Here is a 15,607-nt window from a genome sequence, read left to right on the forward strand (position 1 = left end):
CTTGGCTGCTCCTTCCACTTGGCTTGGGGTCACAGTGTTACTAGGCTGGTGTTTGTTTAGTCACACACATGAATTTCATTCTAAGGCAAGAAAAACCTACATGCTTCAAGCAGTCTTGTTTAAGCACTTCCACCATGCAGCCATACAATACAATGTATAATATATGTTATATTACGCCTACCCTCAAGAAAATGCTCCCACATCTACAGACACCTTTCAACTCGCATAACAAGCAATTTGCTTCCCGTTCCAGAAGCCTCATGCACCCAAACCATACCCATCTCCATTTTACCTACTACTAGTGCGTGTCTTTCTCCCTTAGTCCTGACCACCTTTTCTTTTCCTCCCTCCCTTTCCCTTTCCTTGCACACTGTATGCTGGGGCACAATATGCCACTTTTTTGAACAAGCACAGGCGATCCAAGAACATTACGGTACATTGTAAAAACGTCCTAACTTTCTATATCTACACCCTTATCTGCTTCCATTATATATCCTCTTGTCACAGCAATCAAACGGAATTGTCTGATGGTAAGAGGCAAAAACAATTGGCAACCTGGATTGATGAGGAATATATCCAAGATAGGCTGGATTCACATTTTCTCTGAACAATCCTTTTGGAAAAATGATCTAGATTTGGGATACACAAAGCATAATGCATCATTTATATTGGTCGCCATGGAAGGTGGGGCATTGTAAATTATTACCAACGGATATCAGCTGGTCTTGTAAGAATAACAATGGAACTATTGTTCATATGTCTTTTGTAACCAGATTGGAGTATTTTGGAATTAAGTACTACAGCGCATAGATAGAAAACTAGACTGTGGGATGCATCAACCCACTCCTCCAAGCCCTGCAACGTCAATGTGCATTGCTTGCAGCAGAAACATAATGGCCGCCGGAAAGCATGCTGCTCTCCAGAAATCACCAGAAAATGCACATTGAAAACCTGGAAAATAGGCCACCATCTACTTTGTGCCTATGGCAGTGGTAACACAGGAGACCACTGCCAAAACCCATCCTTTGGCTGCTCACAGAGCAAAATCATTGCAAAAGCAACAGAGTTGGTTTCAAAAATCCTTTTTATTTGGTGTAAAATTTATAGAAATCATGGCTCTCAAACCATCTTGGGCATAGAGAGTCAGCCTCCCCACCCACTTTGGAAACACATAAATAGGGACTGCTGAGACCCAGAGACACTTTTTTCCACTCATCATCCGATTTCTTGGTGCAGCACCCTGCAGGACTCCAGACTCCAGATAGATCCAGACTCCAGATAGCTCCAGAACCAAACGCTAGAACCCAAACTCTAGAACCTTGAAGCAGAGAGGCCTAACCCACAAGCTGAACCCTTTTCAGCAGGCTTCAGAATCTTTTGCAAACCTGATTCTAACCCCTAAACTTCCACGGGGCCAAACCAAACCATTCAACAGCCTGGCTGAGCTGTGTTGCTTCTAGCTAAGAACCCTGTGCTAGAACCAAGATCCAGAACCAGAGAGAGCAGTGCTGTAACCCAGAACCCATCAGATCCAGTTCAAGAGGCCACCCATACTGCCGTGCAGTGCTGAGAGCAGAACCCAGAGTGCCTGAGACCTGTCCGGTGGCGAGAGAACACAGCCAAACCCTTGACCAGATCTTTGATGAGGCCCATTCCATTCCATTCCATCCCAAAGACTAGGAGTGAGTATTTAGTCTAGAACTGTACATAGTCATCTCTTAGTATTAAGTAACCCAATTCAAGCCATTTCAACCTGTCCAGAACTGCATTATAGAATCTCCTTTGTCTATCCTAAATTCTTCCCTCCTCCACATAATTCTTGATAATTGTAGCAATAATCATTTTTGCGCTGATATTTTCTGAAGAGGGACAGGTGTTTTGACGGACAGAGATCAGAGCGGTGACACCGTGGTTCTGGTGGCTGCCCGTTGAGTGTCTTGCTTCTTCATAGCTCCTTAGTATAAGTCCATATTGATTCCTAATCTTTAAAGCGCGATCTTTCAATTTGAAATCTTGACTTTATTTCCGAAAAATTTACCTTCACAAAAACCTCTAACTTTGGAACCGCAGATCCTAGAAACGAAATTTAACTGTTTTTCCATAATCGTGATTAACGCACGCGGAAAAGTTGCCACGAATTGCAATTTGGCTCAATTTCATTTTCTGTCAAAATAGCTGTTTGCTTTCCACTGCTGAATTTCGTTTTCAATCTGATAATCATTCATGAATCATTGCTAGTGTTGACTTGTACCAATCCAAAGTAATTCTCACTAGTGCTGAATATCCTTTAGTGAATTACAATCATTTTATCAGATTTTCCCATCCATTGAAATCACATTCAAAAGCATTTTTGACCTGTGTTTTAAAATCATACCTGTTCTCTCTAAGCTTGCTGGGGGAACTGGGATGGAACTGCATTATTGATTTTATTCCTGAAACCTGTGCGTCTTTATTTCCATCTCTTCATATTGCATAGTGGGGGGAGTGAGTAGTCACAGGGGAAAAAGTGATTATATTGTCTTTTAATTGAAATCATATCAAGTTGTATTTCCGTGTTGCATTCTTTCCTCTTATTGCATTTCCTTGAATCCATATAAAGTATTCTCTGCCACAGTATCCTTCCTATTCCTACTCCTTACTGATTAAAGAGATTGTTGAGACTGTAATATTACCCATTGCTGATTACCGTTCATATTCATAAGTGTGCTATACCGATATTATTTTGTTCATAAAAGTGTGATATATATATATATTGTTTAATTCTTCAAATAAACCTTTTAATTTGCAAAACAGACCTACTTCTTGGCTCAGTGAGGTCAGGGGGATTCAAAGAGAGGGGCGTTATATAAGGGCTCATCATCCAGATTTAAAGAACTTAGACATAAAAATATATAAATAAGGGCTTCCATTGGGCATCCCATACTAAGCACCGATTTAGTTGGAGTGCTGGATTGAAGTCACTTACAAGACGTCTTTCATAGGTGCGCGTTCGCTCTGATACACTGATGCTGCATCTGAATATTGGTACAAATAATTGGGTGTATGGAGCTCTCATTGGGGCAAAACAAAACTCATTTTAATACTGTGGAAAAACTCAACTAAAACATCTTCTGAAGATTGGAGTAAACAGCCTGATGGCATTAGCTCTAAGGGGGACAATAGTCTTTAAAAGACAGGGTTGGTCATTACAACATTGGAGTTAGCCATGCTGCTATTTGCGGCATGGCTACCCCCATTTTGGGTACCAGGTTCGGGTTCCCTGAATGGGAAATACAGGGCCATTCCGACCTTGGAGTTCCCGGTATTTCCCCATTCAGGGAACCCAGACCCTGTGCATCCCCATACCCATTCAAGCCCCCATAGGGCTGAATGGGAATGGGGAGCTTGCTAACAATGGGCCCGTTAATGACTCGCCCGTTAGCATGCTGGACTGCTCGCGGAACCCACTAAGGATGCCTGGTTTAACCAGGCGTCCTTGGCGAGTCCCGTGAGTACCTTGTAATGAGGTGGTAAGGAGTTAACGGGGCCGGCAGCTCTAGCGGCCCCGTTAACCCCTTACTGCCAGGGTTGTAATGACCCCACAATTGAATGAATATGGGAAAATTAGGATGTTTTTAATGAATTATGGAGGATGTTGTGGCTACTTTATTTTCCTTTCTCCTCTTTCCCCTTTCATGTTCGTTATTGTATACAGATTTACCTAATGTCATTATACGTAATGTTTAAAAATAAATTCATAACAGAACACAAGGATTTATTTGTGATTGACGGTGTTGCATATTTTTGGCATGTGCAAAGAGCAAGTGCTCTGCATGTCACAAGAGGTGCAATAAAGGGAGGACGGGTTTGCAAGAATGTGCAGCTGCCAATCACTTGCCTGCCCATGCAGCTGGAGAGTAGATAGCACAAAGGAAGCATGTTGCCGAAACATGCGGCAAGGAAAGACAGTGAACATGGAAGAAAGAATTATTGGAGGGTTTAAAGTAAACCTGGGGAGAGTGGCAGATGGACAAACATGGAAGTTGGGTATAGTTGGGAGAGTTCTCGGTGAATGGGTGATTGAAGTAGAGGTTTCTCAGTAATGAGCTCAAATGGGAACTTCCTAGCAAGTACAAGCAGAAGGAGTGGTAGAATGGGAAACATCGAATGGAAGTAAAGTTGATGGAAGGGAGGTTGCACAATGGAAATTGTGAACTTCCTTATCAATGCACATGGGAGATATTACCCCTTTATGAAGGATTTTGCAATGCAATCTGGTACAGGTATGATGGAGGGTGTGAACAGATAAACATTTACATGCATGGTAATTGAATGATGAATGACCTCCAAAGGTGAATTGTGTAGACAGCACTTCAGCAATTAAGAGCAAATGAAAATCAAGTGAAGTTGTGCAGTAGTGTGATGTTGCACATGTCTTCATGTACAATACAAACAAACACAACTGCGGACTGCACAGGTATGAAAAGGATAAGCAAATAATTCAGAGGGGCAACTCATTTTATGGAGCCATAACCCTACACCACAACATAAACAAACCTCGAAAATGTGCACAAAGACTTCACTAAGCTCCAGACCATGGAACAAACTACCACTGTCCTGGAGACTCGCTCCCACTCTCCCTCGGTTCCCAAAAGAGCTGAAGACTCACCAATTCTGCTTTGTCCTCCCTCATCTCTGCCGCTCGTCACCAACAAGCACCCTATGACACCCCCCCCCCCACCAACACTGCAACTGAATTACCTACATGATCAGATTGGACAATTCAGACCCTAGGACACGTATGAGCAACTCTACCATATGCACGTCACCCCACCAGCTCGCAGGCGCACTTACGCAGATCAAGCTGCATGCTTCTCTATGTAGTCAATCATCTCACAAACACACATGCAGAGCCGAGTGTCGCTATATCTACCACTTGCACTTTCCACGGCAATAACATTCTACACTGATTCTCTTGTGTGTCCACTCAGAATAAATCTCCCTCATGCGACCTCGTTACTACATCTGCCTGATACCATCAGTATGACATTGTATACTCATGTTAGCCTTCCTAAGCCCCATCACCCTCCTAAAAGTCGAAATCACAATGCCTGCAACTTGTATCATATAATCACTCATCCGCAGCTTACTTTCTCAGACCATTTCCATCTCCAGACAGATCAGTCTCTTTCCAACAGTGGCCAAGTAGGGGTGGCACATAGATTGAGGGCCTTCTCCACTGCCTCAAAGTCTTTCCTTCCTTATTCCTTGCTCATTCTCCCTTATTGACTGTCCTTGGCATGGCTGTCTCCAATAGGCTACAGCTTGCGCATCCCGGGTGTTCTCTGCGGAGTGAAATTTGGGGCTGATAGTACTAGATATTTAGTACCAATATTGTACCATGCAGCTATATTTGCCCACAGAATGTTGTAGCCTATAATGCTTACTCCTTGACATGGCTTGAATACTGGCAACAAAAAGGATGAACAGGAAGGAAGCAGCCTCCCTCACCCAGTATGCTTAAGGAATCATGGGCAACATTTGCCTTGCCATCGTTGTTGAAAATGTATCCTCCCCATCATCCAACACTTGTTTCCTAATGCATAAATCTGTAATTGTGCTACAACGCGACATCCCCAGACATCTGCCTCTTGTTAGTACATCACTTGCATAGACCACACTGCCATTCTCTAGACAAGACTGTAGTGCTTACCTTCACTTTACTCTCGCAGTGAGGGAAGCCATCCATAGGAGGCAATTCACACTGCTCTTGGGCCCCGTTAATGAGATCTGGAAAAAGAAAACAGAATAATATTAAGGAAGAGCCATGTTCTCATGCACAGCTCAAAACTGCTGCTTATTCCAAGACCCAAGGGACAGGAGTGTAATTTCACCAAAATGCCAGGGGTAGCGGCAGTGACATCACATAACCCTTGATCTCCTATGACATCACTGAAAGTGATGTCATTGACCTCCACCCCCAAGTGACAGCACAGGAAGTGATTGCACAGAACCTTTCACCCCTTGACAAAACAGTAAGTGGCATCACATAGCATTGTTCCTCAGTACACCGGGAAATGTACGGTTACGATCACTGTAATATGATATATATTTCATACAACAATGGATCACCATATGTAGCGCTAATATCGGTGTGTATAGGCTCATATTACGAAATTACTGTGAATGTAAACAGACAACAATCTGTACAATTGTACATCACTCTGGCTAAACTGTAAACAGACAGAGCATCTCGAAGAGGCCTAAGCACCAAAGCGCAGCCATCCAGTGCCTGCCAAATGTCTGGCCACCGACTGGAACGAGCAACTGACCAACACAAGTCCAGCCAGTAGACAGAGACTTTACCACTTCATACTTTTACACTTTGACAATACGCACAAGGATTTTCTTGTCAATAGAGCAATTTAAACCATTACACAACAACCCACTCCCGCCAGTCACCCAGAGCCTGAATATCCCCCCCAACCATTTTCACCATGGGCACTCCACCATCCACTGCGAGTCGCTAAGGGCCCTCCGTCAACAGCTGTAAAAGTCTGGCACCCACTCATGCCCTCCAAAATCTTACACCTCCAATGCCTTGATCCAACACCTTCATGTGCACACAGTGCCACCCTCCAGCAACTTAAGTCTTCAGCATTCTACAACACCATCAACCTCAAGCAAGCTAGCAGTTGAAGTCTCCCGTACCCTCCTTCAACACCCCAACAGTGTGAGTCTGAATTACTCTCCTACAACATCTTATCTCTGCATTCAATGCATTTCAACTCTCTCACAACACATCATGTCTCAAACACTCTCTTCCAACATCTCTAACTAGTCAACATCTTAAGTCTCCAGGCTTAACGAGGCTTAATCCTGAAACATGTTTGGTGATGCTTGTGGTCTTGTGCAGAAGGGTTGTGACCAAGCCTGATTTGCATATGATCTTTCCCCTTCTGTAGTGGCTTGGCAGGCTGACAAACGAGGGTCTGGAGGGTTGCCCAGAGCTGTGCCAGTGGTTATGAATGATTTGAAACCTTGCAGCCATCACATTTCTGTTTTGCTTATTTGGTAAGTAACCCACATTTATTTTTGTTAGCTTGGCGACAGAAGGGACCTGTTGGAGGATGTGTTGCAGGTCACAGTAATTGCAGGGTTTTTTATTTTAAAATGTAAGTAGCAGCTCAACGACATCACCCCTAGAAAACCCTGCTTGGCCTAGAGACCTAGGCTACTACTCACTCATGATGCCCAATGAGACTGTAACATGTCTGGGGACACTTGTGGTCTCATGCAGAAGGGATGTGACCTTGCAGTTCGGGGTGGACTGCGCATGATTTGTATAGGGTCTTTCCCTTCTGTAGTGGCTTGGCAGGCTGAAAAGCAGTTGTCTGGAGGGTTGCCCAGAGCTGTGCCAGTGGTTATGAATGATTTGAAACCTTCCAGCCATCACATTTCTGTTTTGCTTATTTGGTAAGTAACCCACAATTTAGTTTGTTAGTTGTTAGATGGGCGATAGAGGGGCAGAATGCGTTGCAGGTCATGGTAATTGCAGTTTTTTTAATATTAAAATGTAAACGGCTGCAGCTCCATGACATCACCCTACAAAAGTCCCATTTATTATTTTCTTTGGTCCTTTTTATCTTGCGTAATGCCAGCCTCCTCCAGCTTCTAGGCACTGGAACAGGATCAGAACTCATGTTACACTGCATCCTCTTGTTCCAAAGCAAGTGCGTTGCCCCAGAGCTATTCTTCCAAATATATATATTGAGGAAGCAACAGATGTTTACTTCAAAGGCAGAGGGCGACTTCATGTACATTTCACCTTGCTATCTACAGTGTGCCTGTGATGCAGGTCTGGCAGATATGGGTCAGGTTACACAGTACCCAGGCAGGATTGGTGGCAGTGGCCTGTGATGGGAGGGGTGGAGCACACCCCTCCCATCACAGGTCAAGTGATAACTGAATGAGCAAAGCAGACAATCGGAAACACTGATGAGATTTGCATTCATGCTGTGCTGTCACTGAGTACTGCAGGGTGCTCTTAACCATTCCCAGCAAGCTAGACATAGCCTCCATACACTTCCTGTTGGTACAGTACTGGGTATGAGCTGCACAGACTGCCCTATATCTGAACCCAACCTTTTAGGCATTCTTCACTAATAAACTGCCATCCTGGTTTTTCCTGTATCCCTGTAATTTCTCCAGCTAACGAGATCTAGATTCCAGGTGAGGAAAAGAAAAAAATAAACGGTGGCACATTTAGCTGCATTTACAAGCGCCTTTTTTAAAAAAATAAATACACCTTAATAGATGGGCAAAGAAATCCACTCTTAAGTATCTGTCAAACTGTCTTAGAAAGTCATATAATACACTAACAAATATAGGTGTCCTCCAGTTCCTTATCTCAGAAACAACCATAAAACAAAAGCGGCCCCTGTAGTGTTGCTTCGTTGACTTCAGCAAAGCGTTTGACCTAGTATCTAGACCCCTACTGTGGGAAAAACTGTCAGGATGGGCCATAAATCCATCGCTATTATACTACATACAACAGATGCACACTGATACGGAAATCTCAATTCGTCTACATTTAACAGGTTTTCAGACCAATTACTGCCAAACAAACTGCAGTCTCAAACAAGGTTGTGTATTTGCACACACCCTGTATAATCCGTTCACTGCTGATTTTGCCCAAGCCATCCAGAAAGTCAACAATTTCCCACCAAAAATAAATGGTAAGCGCATATCATGGCTAGCATACGCAGATGACATTATACTTGTTGACCACACACAAATAGGGTTACAACGGTCACTGGATGTGCTTGTGCAATATTCCGCGAAAAATCAAATGATCATAAATACAACTAAGACAAAGATCACGATCCTGGGAAAATGTACAAAATGAATGTGACAGGGGGAAAAATTGGAATATGAAAGGTACCTGCCTGGAAAATGTCAAGGAATACACCTACTTGGGTTTCCCCATCACTGTTTATCCCACGGCAGCCTACTATGGTGAGAAAAGTCACTGCTAAAACCTGGAAAAAATGGTTAGTGGTAAGACATTGCATTATGCATCAGGGTGGATAATCGAGGGCCTACTGGGGATCTATCGCACATGTATCATAACTGGCATACTCCATGCTCTTGCTGCTTTACCACTCGACTGATAACATGGCTAGATGGATTAGAGGGAATAATGTTACATTCGGTCATAAATCTCCCCAAGTTAGTGCTGGTCGAGGCACTCGGATGTGAATATGGCCAAACCTCTTTGCTGAGAAGCTGGTCCACTCAAAGAACTTTACTTTATTTTAAACTTGTGGCCACAAATCAAAATTCAACACCCTCCTGCAACTGTTGGGGAAAGATTTGGTATTGGAAAATCATAACACCTTTAGCAAACAATTAAAGTCCACGTCATGGTCATGGTACATCTCGAGAAGTTAGATTTAGCAGAGGACATCATTAATGCAAACCCCAACTTTGAAAAAAAGCATTAAAATCAATTTGGCTCAATGGGATCATGTAAAAAAACATTGAAAAACTGCAGGGGATCAGAAGGCACAATGAATACTGTCAGAGTTTTCGTCCCCATAAGACACGCTCTTATCTAATTAAGCACTGAACAAGATCAATTCTCAGCTACCCTTTTTGATGCAGAATCTATAGTTATCACTGCAGCTGCTCATGATATATGGAATGAAGCAGCGTAAAGGTTTTAAGAATCATTGAATCTGAGACCCTCCCCCCGTCGGGAGGGCACGACTCCCAATAACTAACCGTCATGCCATAATCACAACCCCTCAAGGCCCCGGACCACAACAGGAGTCCGAGACACGCAGGAGCAAGGGCACAGGACCACAGCATCCTCCCTCTCCCCCCAAAACTCACCACCGCAGGGGCGAATGCTCCGGCTTGGCAGGCGACCTGCTCGCTCCAACCCTCCAGACGCAGCAAATAACTAAAGGAAGACGCCTGTTGGGGCAAACCCAGTCAAAGGCGAACTAAGAATCCTCCAACACAACTAGGGACCGAGAAAACACGGCTCCCTGGACCCTTTAAGACCCAATGGAATAGCCAGTAGCATAGTAGAAGGGCCCGGGTGTCGGGGGACCTTCCGGTGGTTCACCTGTAGAGGCTGGGGCGAGCAGCATGACGCCCATCCTCAGACAACAAAACCCACAGAAGCTAACGGCAGAACAGGCTCCCCCCACCCCAACACCGGGTATTCCAAGGGGGGCACAACCCCACTTAGAAAGCCAAAATCATTGGCACGCTCCAGCAGGAGCAGAGGAACCCTCCTAGTCCGGAACAAGGCGCAGCCACACCACAAAGAGCAGAGCCGAGACAGGGGGGGGGGGCAACAGACAGACACAATAAGGAGGAAACCCCTAATCCCTCAACTGCAAGCGACCCACTACACGCCGGAGCAGCAAACCCGGAATGGGCGACAGCATCTAGCACACAACACACACAAGCCAGAGATCTCAACCTGGCAATGTAGAGAAATAGGATAAGGAAACGCTGGTCACTCTGAAAAACACCAAAAAGGGACAGGACAGACCCCTAAAAAAGATATGGGCGAAGGAACCCAAGCCATCTGGAGACCAAGCAACGGCAGACTGGTCTATCGACCCCGGCGTAGGCTCTACTCCAGAAGATCAAGAGAGACCAGTCACCCACTCAGTACTTAAACAATTCATGGGCGAGCTGGTGGACAAGATCACGGCGGCAGGACAGAAACAGATGGACACGCTGAGTAAAGACCTGGCAGAGGGAATAAAGGAAATAAAAAGGGACAACACAAAAATAGAGGAGAGTCGACACCAAAGAGCGTGCTATACAGGAACTGACCGAGGATGTGAGGAAAGCCAACACCCTTCTGGAAACACTGGCTGTGGCCACCCAAAACCTAGCACTGCAATCCGAGGATCTAGAAAATAGATCCAGGAGAGCCAACATGCGGGTCAAATCTCTACCAGAAGACATACAAGACCAGGACCTGACATGAACGCTCAAGAGCATCTTTGGGGACTGCCTTGACCCGGACCCAGGGGCAGATCTCCAATTGTATAGAATTCACAGGGATGGTTCGCGTCGGCCTGAACCAGGGGCGAGACCGAGAGATGTCCTGGTGGCCTTCCATAGCTATGCCACGAAACAACGAATACTCGAGAAGGCCAGGAAAACAGAGCACATCACCTACAATGGCACGAAAATATTTCTGTACCAAGACCTGACACAAATAACTTATTGAAAAGGAGGCGAATGGGACCGGTCTTGATGCACTTGAGGGCCCAACAAATCCGCTACAGATGGACCCACCCATTTGGCCTGAGCTTCACCTGGCAGGGCAGGCAACACAAAATCACGACCTGTTTCAAGGGATAGCCCTCCTGGGGTTGAAAGAGCAACCAACAACGAGACCGGCATCCCCGACCACCCAACTCAACGCTCGCAAACCATGGGAATGGTCCATGGTGAGGTCGAAGTGGTGGAAGAAAGGGGAGCACTTCCCCACACCCAGGAACGAATCGAAGAAAACGGCGATAGACCATCAAAATAGCCGGTCAGAAAGCACTAACTGAAATCAAACCCAGGAGGAACAGCCTTGACTAAACGAGATTGCGCTCGCTAAGACAAAGATAAGTTTAATGCTTCAGGATACCATTGAGAATTGAGAAATCTGACGGCGGGGAGAGGGGAGGGACAGGAACTTGGAATGGAAACAGGTGAGCCTGCGTGGGGCAAGACTGGGTATGTCTTAGAGCTCAGCCCTCGTTACCAAAATACGAGAGGGGCCGAGTGCCAGCTGAGTTCACCCAGGAGGAAGGGGGATGGCAGGGTGGGCAGGGTACCAAGGGGTAGGGGAGAATGGGGAAGATCCAGGTACACTGAATTTAAGGAGACAGAACATGCCAGACATTACAAAACCCAAGGAGCGGAAGGTTCGAATCCCAGGGACATCAGGCAGAAGGAGCTAAACAAGGGACAGAACAATGGCTAATATGGAATATCTGAACCTACTCTCACTAAATGTTAATGGGATAAACTCACAGCTTAAAAGAAAGAAAGTGGAGAGATTCCTCAGGAGGGAACAACCGCACAAAGAGACTACAAGACACCCACATACCATCCCGGGATACACATAGGGTAAAGTTCTGGGGTTACTCACAAATTACCCAGGCCACACAATCCAGCAAAAAAAAGGGTATATAGATAGCCTTAAAAGACGAATTGGACCTGACAATCACAGGGATGCACCAAATGTAGGCCAGGATGCCTACATCCAAAAATATCTCACCTGCCTGGAAATATTTGCTACGGCCCGCATCATACTAACAGGGGATTTCAATATGGCCTGTGACCCTACTAAAGATAAGACCACGACCTCCCAGGGTCCATCAGGGGGGCCCTCAGGAGAAAGACACAGGACCTGGACATAGTAGATGTCTGGAGGGAACTGCAGGGGGACACAGAAGGGTACACCTACTTACATGCACAAAGATCACATTCACAAATCGATTACATATGTACCTCCAAAGCCCTGATAGGCAAAGCTACGGGCATTGCATTAGGCACAATCTCGCTCTCTGATCATGCCCCAATGACCCTTTCCTTAAACAGACCACGGGGCCCGCCTAGCCTGTGGAGGTGGCGATACCCGACCCCGCTTTTTAAAGATGCAATGCTCACCCGTGAAATACAATAAGTGGAGGCTTTTGCTGCACATAACTGGGAAGATACTACACCGCAAACATGGTGGGACACCCTCAAAGCCACACTTAGAGGAAAAATTATAGCGATAAAAGCAAGAAGGGACAGAGAGCTGAGGTTGGAGGAAGCGCAACTAGAGAGTAGACTTGAAGGTATACTGGCACAGATGGGCTCGAAACAGCAGACATTAAAAGAGAATACCGGGCAGTAAGAGGGCAACTAGACCTCATACAAACTAGGGCTGCTGAATGCAATTTATTGCATCTAAGGCAAAGATACTACATCAAAGCCAATAAATCTGACCGCCTCCTAGCTAGAATGCTGAGGAAGGAAAATATGGACAAAACTATTTTGAAAATTAAGGTGGGAGGAAGCCGAACGAGTACTAGCAACAAAGCAAAATTGACTACTGTAACATTCTCCTATTGGCGACCTCAAAAAAAAAAAAATGCAACTACTTCAAAACAAAGCTCTTAGAGCAGCGCTAGGCGTAAAAAAGAGAGCACATTTCACAACATAGGAGGAATGCCCACTGGCTGCCCATACAAGCTAGGATATTACATAAAACTACTCACCATAGCAAATAAATGTATATTGGGCACCGCACCCACCTACTTCAACAATTGCCTAACTCGCAAGATCACAACCAGAACACTCAAATCTAACACAGACACACGCACACACACCTACGCATCTCCCGTTTCAAGAATGTGAGTACAGGTAACTCCATCTTCTCAGTAGCAGCTCCCAGAATTTGGAACTCGCTACCAGACACTATTTGCAATGCACCTTCCCTTCCAGAATTCAAGAAAAGCATCAAAACCTGGCTCTTTAATAAATTCTAAAAAAAACGCAAGCTCTCACTTATGCTATACAACTGTGTATGTAATACTAAACTGTAATATTGTACACTTCATTTACCCTGAAACTGTTCTATTTGCTAATAACTAGCTATTTTCATGTGCAACCTTCTATACCTGCTATTAATAATGTTTGCCTGCAACTATGTATTGACTAAGTTCCTAAGTAATCTTTGTAACCTACCCCTACACGGCTAATATGTATTGACTAAGCTACCAAGTAATCTTGTTCTTTACGCTGCGATATCCCAGGGTTTGGGCGTATAACCAAATGCAATAAATACAATTAAAATAAAGACATAGAAAGGGAGTTGGTCCAATTTTACACCAAATTATACAGCTCTGATAAACTACCATGCTTAGGTCAGGAGGCCTACTTGGATAAGATTGTCCTGCAAAGTATCACCAAGGAAGAGAGGGAACACTTGAAAGGGGATATAACAATAGACGAGGTTAGGAGGGCAATAAACTCCCTACCAGCTAATAAATCTCCAGGCCAAGACAGATACGTAGCAGAATTCTATAAACTACACAAAGAAATCCCGATCCCCACCTCGCAAATGTATTCAACCATATCAGAGCCACCAAGGTTCCACCCAAATCAATGAAGGAGGTTAAAGTAATACTTATACACAGGAAGGGCAAAGACCCCACAGAATGTGGGTCTTATCGACCCATAGAGTTGATAAACATTGATGCTAAAATACACACAAAAATTCTAGGGGCTAGGCTCGACAGGATCCTCCCTAAATTAGTACAACTTGACCAGTCAGGGTTTATTAAAGGCAGACAAACAGGAGATAATGTAAGAAGGATTGTCCATCTAATCAAGAATGCTCAGAAAAAAAGAAGAGATGCCCGCCCTTCTGCTGGCAATCAATGCTGAAAAAGTTTTCGATTGGGTGGAGTGGGGATTTCTCTTTGCCACCATGAATAAGATGGGCTTCGGCCCCAAATACCTGGGTCAGTACAAGGCTAACTATATGAACCCGCTTCTCCGGCTAGCAATAAATGGACAGATCTCAGAACCGGTCCCAGTTGAGAGGGGCACAAAGCAGGGCTGCCCCTTGTCCCCCCCTTGCTTTACGCACTACACTTAGAGCCATTTCTGGCAGCAATAAGATCGGCCGAGTATATTAAAGGAATACCATTCGGCGGGCACACTCACAAAGTAGCCGCCTTTGCGGATCATATGCTTTTGTCACTGACCCAACCTGACACCTCACTGATGGTGGTGAGCAGGGAACCCGGCCACTTCGGACAGGTCGCAGGATTAAAAGTTAACACAAATAAATCTGAGATTCTCAGCCTCTCCCTATCGAAAAAGGCAGAGCAGGATCTCAGAGAGGCCTATAAATACAGATGGGTCGACAAAGCCATAAAGTACCTAGGGATACAACTGACCAAAACGGTGGGAGAACTATACCAAGCGAACTACCCACCCCTCTTGGAGAAACTTAAAACTAAAATGATCGACTGGCGTCCACTAACCATAACATGGCTAGGCCGCATCAATGCCCAAAGAAATTGTGATCTTGCCGCAACTGCTTTACTGCTTTACGGCGCTCCCAATAGGCATCCCACCCGCCTTCTTCAGATCCCTCGAAAAAAAAAATTGAAAAAAAAGAAACAGTCACCAGACAAATTGGTTTGAGCCAAAAGCATCAGAGAGTTGCCACAAAGCGAATGAGTATGCTGACCTCCTGCGGGGCAATGGGGGAACCAGACTTCAGGGCGTATTATATCGCTGCACAAACAGGAATCATCAGGGACTGGCAAACGGACGACAGAGGAAAGATATGGAGGCCAATGGACAGGGTGGTTGTGGGAGGGAACCTAGAGGGAGTGCTGTGAAAACCGAGATCAGACAGAACCCCCAAATGTATAGCAGCAACATACTCTCAACAGTAGGCGATGTGTGGGACTACGAAGTAAAGAGGGCACACATCACTACCTACCCCTCCCCAGACACGCCCCTCATTGACAACCCGCAATTCACCCCAGGACACAAAACAATCAGCTTTAATGTCTGGCAACAGGGGGGA

General features: G+C 45.1%; 1 protein-coding gene across 4 annotated transcripts in view; it reads right to left on the reverse strand.

Annotated features, from left to right (window-relative positions):
• The window catches only part of MGAT5 (alpha-1,6-mannosylglycoprotein 6-beta-N-acetylglucosaminyltransferase), a 1,044,542-nt gene that overhangs the window by 659,370 nt on the left and 369,565 nt on the right, over positions 1–15,607 (reverse strand). For all 4 annotated transcript variants that reach the window (XM_069616573.1, XM_069616570.1, XM_069616572.1 and 1 more), the window contains one exon: positions 5,693–5,769. In XM_069616573.1, coding sequence (XP_069472674.1) covers positions 5,693–5,769 — 77 coding nt within the window. The remainder of the gene's footprint in view (positions 1–5,692; positions 5,770–15,607) is intronic.

This window comes from Ambystoma mexicanum, chromosome 9 (assembly GCF_040938575.1).
Source record: "Ambystoma mexicanum isolate Mex_15411 chromosome 9, UKY_AmexF1_1, whole genome shotgun sequence".
Lineage (NCBI taxonomy): Eukaryota > Metazoa > Chordata > Amphibia > Caudata > Ambystomatidae > Ambystoma > Ambystoma mexicanum.